The sequence below is a fragment of the Eleginops maclovinus genome, chromosome 7 (assembly GCF_036324505.1).
Source record: "Eleginops maclovinus isolate JMC-PN-2008 ecotype Puerto Natales chromosome 7, JC_Emac_rtc_rv5, whole genome shotgun sequence".
Classification (NCBI taxonomy): Eukaryota; Metazoa; Chordata; class Actinopteri; order Perciformes; family Eleginopidae; genus Eleginops; species Eleginops maclovinus.
The window spans coordinates 4,507,899-4,514,264 of NC_086355.1; the positions used below are offsets into that span (position 1 = coordinate 4,507,899).

The following is a 6,366-nucleotide window of genomic DNA, read 5'->3' on the forward strand; positions in this document are numbered from 1 at the left end:
TGAGAGGTTCATGAAAACCTGATATCTGCTGATGGAAGGAGCAAAGTGTGTGGATATGCAGTATTCTCTGATTTAACTGATGGATATGAGGCAATTTGAAACACACTGACAGACATAGGCCTACCGTACATCTTTTTTAGTGATTTATGAAAAAAAGTCTCACAGAGCAAAAAGACTTTGATTATCAAAGTCTGTGATAAAAAAACATCCCAGTACAAGACAGAATTACAAACACTCTTTTTATTTTGTGCTCAGAAAACTGTCTGTTCATTAGTACGTTTGCTTGCTGTTAAATCAGAATATTAAAGAGTGGGAAAACATCTGGATAGAAAAATGTTAAAATCTCAAAACTGCAAAAATCAGGTTCATCCCTTAAAAACTCCTCATTGCCATCACAGTACATGTTGCATCAAAATGTCATTTGGCTGTTACAGAAAGCAAGGGGTTAAAGGTCAATGTAGAGCAGACACACACAAAAATGTATTTGAAGTCACACGGTCTTGTTTCTGTCAATCTACATACAGAATACTTTGTCTGAAATCATGCATGACTCAGCATTTTTCTAGATTTTCAATTTCTCTTCATTCTGTAACTCCACAGAACTGCATCAGTCATAACATGTCAATAAATAGGATTGAAATTGTCTCCCACATCTCTTTTCCAAACTTTGTCCACACAACACAGATGTGACTAATCCAAATCAGCTATTCCTGGATGTGGAGGGAGGACAAAGACATTTTCACTTTGAGATCGGCCGAAGTTCGTCACGTTAAGAGGCCGAGCGGTGATTAGTGCTGGGGCTAAAATAAGGCACATGCTGAAAGCTGATACAGCCAGCTGGGATCAGTACACACTGCGGCAACAACACAAATCCAAAATACAACAGGAGGATCTAAACGTCTGGACTGAGTTTTAAAACAAGTTTGATTATTAGCTTCAACACTAACGTGAATATTGGGGTTAGGAATCAGCCGATGATAACAGACATTAGTTAGTTGTGATCCCAAATGATGATCCTAGTTTTGAAATATAAACTTGGAGGATGAAAGCAACTTCAGAGGGCCAAAATAAATGTTAAAAATGCAAAATTATTGAGTGAAATGTCTTTAAATCTCTGAATCTTTACAAACATTAAGCATCTTGAGATTCAAAATAAGATTCAGAATGTTTTAACACCTTTTAGTATTTCTAAATCTATGATTTTGAGTCTTGGGACATCTGTTTTTTGCCTCTTCTTTCAAGACTTCAATATCCAGATTTGCATTAATTATGCAATATGGTGACTGAAGAATATAAGCATCTCAAAGAGTCCAAACTTAAATATTTTAATATATTTTATCACATGGCGTGCATTTGTGAAAATAAGCAACACATTGTCAGTGTGTTTAGGTCGTTTCACTCATGTAAAAGACACACTTCAAACACTTTCAGTTCAAGTAAAAGACAAAAGACATTCTGATTGATTGACTACTGTGGTGTAGTGTATCATAATCTCAACCTGTGCAACACACTCATCTGTAATTATAAACACAAAAACTCTAAAAAGTTATTGAACTAGGATTTATCAAACTTCAAGCTACAGTCACTTGATTCAAAACAAACAAGCTTTCATCAATAGCTGTAAAACATATGTCAAATAAAAAGGTCAGCTCTTGTAAACTAAACACTAGGAACGTAAATCCGAAAGGCACTTTTCATTCACTTTTCATGACTTCATTTGTACTCCTTTTTCTTGTTCAACACCACATAAATCCTCCAGGCTTTAAGGGACGGTGCTTGTGCTCTCAGGGGTTCCTCTCAGAACCACTAGATGTCAGTGTCGACTCAATCTCCCCGCTTCAAAACATTAAAGCAACTTCAAACTGTTATCAATAAATACAAAATCTTCAATAAAACTCAACCATCCGCTGCGTGAACAGTAAGGTGACACTAATGTGGATGATCCACATATCCAAAGATATATCTTTTATGAAAATACTACCTGAATCACGCTCTTTAAAAAGGAACACTTCACCCACAAAATGATCATTTGTATATCCATTAAGCACCCTGTGTAACCTTGAGATCTTGAAGAAATCTTGGATGCTTTCACAGTCAACAAACAATCAAAACGCTGGAAAAATCTGGATGAATGGAAGTAAGTTGGGGCTGCATTAAAAAAAACAGCAAACAGCACCGGGGGCATCTCAAACCTTCACTCAAAAACTCTCATGCAAGTCCTGAAATATAATCTAAGTCTCACTTATACAGTCGTATGCTCACAACCTCTCAAAAACATGCATTTTTGGTTTAACATTACTATTTAAAACACTGTTGCATAGATTGTCTCGCTTGCGTAAGCTCGCTTCTTGCATTTTCAAATCTGAAGTACCATTTGATCAGAAATGCATGTGTTTTGGACATAATACACATACAAATGGATAAATGAGACTGAGTTAATAGCGCACGGGTTGTATCAGAGTTTATAAATGGATGTTTGAGATGGATTGCCGTTTTTACACCCCCATTTATTTCCATTGATGCACATTCATGTCAGGAAACACAGGGGGATTAGCTGAAATACAGACGATAATTTAGTTCTTTAAGTAACACTCACTGGTATCCTATCGGATTTACAATGACGCTGTTATATGATCCATTCGTTTAGATCTTTTTTCATCAGGGAAGACTGCCTTTAGTGGCACATTTGAGTCAATATGTAGGAAATATGCACATGATACAGTGACTTCCCTACACATGGGGGTTAAAGGTCGGCTACATACGCTGCTGTCTACCTAAATAATCTCTGTTCTGGTATTTCCCGTCCTCAAATCTGCTTCACGAGCTGTTTCACCTTCTGGACGCTCACATTTGGATCCAAACTACCAAACTGTGGACACAGGCTGTGATCATTGCAGATGTTTGGATTTACAGTTCATGCTTCTCTTCTCCTCTGGTACCACCATCGTCCCTCAACACATCTTGTTACTGGTGGAATCTGTGCTGGAGGACAACAGCATCTCGTTCTTCTTGTTCTGCACATTGGCATTATCCCGTATCATGTTGTCCGTGTACGCCAGGTTCCTCTTTTTGGACCTGGTGGAGCACCTCATCAGTGCCTTGGCGATGAGGTAGCCCAGCTCGGCCACGTTCAGCACCATGCAGATGGCGGAAGAGGACACCATGAAGATGGTGAAGACGGTCTTCTCCGTGGGCCTGGAGATGAAGCAGTCCACCTTGTTGGGACACGGCCACTGCTCGCACTTCACCAGCCGGGGCATCTCGAAGCCGTCGTAGACGAAGTACAGGGCGTACATGAAGCCGCCCTCGAAGATGAGGCGGAAGAACAAGCTGCAGGTGTAGGTCCACCACAGAGGGCCTGTGATCGGCAGGCGCCTCCTCTTCAGAGTCTCCAGGTCGTTATCCGTCATCCGATCGGTGCCATTGGAGGCCAGCATGGTCCTCTTGTCCCCACGTTTCCTGTAGGCCACGTGCATGGCCACCAGCAGTGCGGGAGTGGACACAAAGATGAGCTGCAGGCACCACAGGCGGATGTGTGACACGGGGAAGAAGTGGTCGTAGCAGACATTTTTGCAGCCCGGCTGCTGCGTGTTGCAGGTGAAGTCCGACTGCTCGTCCCCCCAGACGCTCTCAGCAGCCAGAACCAGGATCGTGATGCGGAAGATGAAGAGGACAGAGAGCCAAATCTTTCCCAGACTGGTGGAGTGTTTGTTGACGCCGCCCAGCTGGGCGTAGAGTGCCCCCCAACTCATTGTGGCGGAGAGGACTCGGGATGATCAGACAACCTGTAGGAGGAAGGAAACCAGCAGGTTAGCAGTGGAAAAACACAACATTCAGAGTGCTGATGAAGAAGCAGCTACCTTCATCACAGAACTGTTGTACTTTTAGGTAAAGAGTTGCAACTGTTGATCTATTCTTGTTCTGGCAAATAGAACAAAAACCTTTATTCAAATAGCTATTTCATAGTGAAATTTAAAATGATAGACACAATATAACCTTTGGCTGTGTTTGACATATTGGTCTTTATCTCAGCTTTGTTTGACCATGTATAAACAGTGACTGTGGTTCTGAAATCCCACTAAACTCCATCTGAGCAAGAACAAGAACTATAACTACAGTTTATTGTTTACCACCAAGGAGCACTTTTTTGAACTTCCGAGCACTCAAGTCCTTTTCTATTTTTTGGATAAACAATACATGCCATAGATCAAGAAGGGGAATTACAATCACTTTCCAGGACACTGAGGTCCAGTTGTAAAAATAAAAAAAAGGGGCAGAGCAACCACATTTATAGAGTCTAATGGATCAGGATCTTCTGTGGGCGTTTTAGTATTTTCTGAGTGCCATATAATTCTACAGACATCGTTGAAAAGTTGTCATATTTGTCATTTTATGGAGCTATTTGCCCCCATGTCAGAGTATCAGTACGTTCCCTGTGGTTCTCCAATAGCCATATTTTTTCCTATTTACTCTATATGATTGAATAACTGATGTAATGGACACTAAGTACTTATCACTCATTAGTTACTGGACACCAAAAATACAGTTTTTGTTATCACATTAAAGGATCTACAGGGTCAGTAACCACTGCTAAATGTACTTTATTGTTATTTGTATCTATTGACAGATCAGAAAATGTCATCTGCTTTCAAAAGGCACATTACTCTTCTCCAGTACACTGAATGTAAACAATGGGATTGAGTTATGTGGATGTATGGAAGCAGTAAGACATCCTAAAGTGCAAATAAACTTTTTCCCTTTGCTGGAAAAACAAGCCCAGAATTTCGTTTAAGCTTTTCTCTTGCTTTCCTTAAAAGCAAAATACCTTAAATATCTTCAAAGACTCGAAGATTTGATTATTAAAAGAAAACGTTGGATTTCTTTGTGATACGTTTAATGATAGTTTGCCTTTAATTAGGGCTGATATACAATGTTTAGAGAGTGTTTTGATTACTTGACATTTGCTTTCTTTTTCCAAACCAGACAACAATGATGCTACATAGGATTAAAGAATTATATAACGATGATTTTATCCAACATTATAAGTTGTTGAGGTTGATAGCAGATCTATATAAACGCGAAATGATGAGTCAACGAGTTCACACATCTGAACATGATAGCAGGAGGAACTCACCTGTCTTTGTGGAGATTATCCACCCAAAAAATCACTCAATGACTTTCCATTGAGACAAAAACAAATTAATCCTTATGATTTGGATGAAGTGTCCCCCGCGCTCCACCGGAGTTCCGCTCGCGCGTCTTACAGCTGAGTTTGAGACGCACCTGAGTCTCGAGAGGGTTTTCATTCTGAGACAGGGGGGAGGGGCCTCTGAGGGAGGGCCCACACACACTCATTTCTAACTTCCGCCTTCTGCGACGTGCATGGTGAACGAGAGTTACAATTAGCAGATGTGAATATTCATCAGGAAATAGAGTCATCTGATTGGGTTGAATCTAATTGGTGGAGCCGATGAGCTGCAGTGGAGTTATTGTGGTGGAAGAGGCACTTAAGTAACAGCAGTGGTACAGGGTTTATTTAAAGGTAAAGACATAAAACTGATGCAGAAAAGCCCATTTCGAAATATATTATACTGTTGTATCATAATTACAACCTAAACCCTCAGATTTATATAAACTCATGTAGTTTACAACCTATATTGTATTTATATTGTAATCATGTTGATATATTTCATTTTTTAAAAACCCAATATTTAGTTTATTTACACATTAATATAAACATTTGATCCAACTTGTGATTTATAAAAAGCTTAAATTAAACCACCTATATATTGCACATAACCTTTTAACATATTTTAACTTTTGGTACCTTTTAAAGTAAGTACAATATACTCATATGTTTAGGCTTGTATTCTGAATTGAACCTATAAACATTTTTAAAGAAAATGTAAATCAACTTTTTACAAACACAATACTCAGGTTATGTACGCATGGACCCATATATACACAGAATAACCTACTAACTTATTCTATTCAACCTCTTTGAGCTCTACTGTTGTATTGAATATAGTCTTTAAACGTGTTTCTAGTTTTCAGATTCAACCTTTTTCTAACACAATTTCAAATATATGTATACTTTCATCTGTACACCACCTATGGGACTATCCCTTATTAAATATAATGTATAAAATGTTCATTTATTATATGTTTTCTAACATTTGACAGATGTAGTCCGCACAGTAAGATCATGTGATGGTCACTCTTTGAAAGGAAATCTGCAACATGAGCAGAGCAGAGAAGTCACAGTGAGGGTAACTCGTGACGCGTTTCCATTCGCTGTTTCCTGGGATTCAGCAGCTTACCAGTCACTGTTAATGAAGCGCACATCATCCATTGGTTTTGCTGGAG

General features: G+C 39.2%; 1 protein-coding gene across 1 annotated transcript; it reads right to left on the reverse strand.

The window, feature by feature from the left end:
• Positions 1-225: 225 nt before the first annotated feature.
• gjb8 (gap junction protein beta 8) lies at positions 226-5,271 on the reverse strand. Its single transcript, XM_063887738.1, has 2 exons — positions 5,135-5,271; positions 226-3,785 (listed from the first exon to the last, which is right to left on the reverse strand). Exon 2 carries the CDS (start codon positions 3,750-3,752, stop codon positions 2,952-2,954), a length of 801 nt encoding a protein of 266 aa, XP_063743808.1. The 5' UTR covers positions 3,753-3,785; positions 5,135-5,271; the 3' UTR covers positions 226-2,951.
• Positions 5,272-6,366: the final 1,095 nt, after the last annotated feature.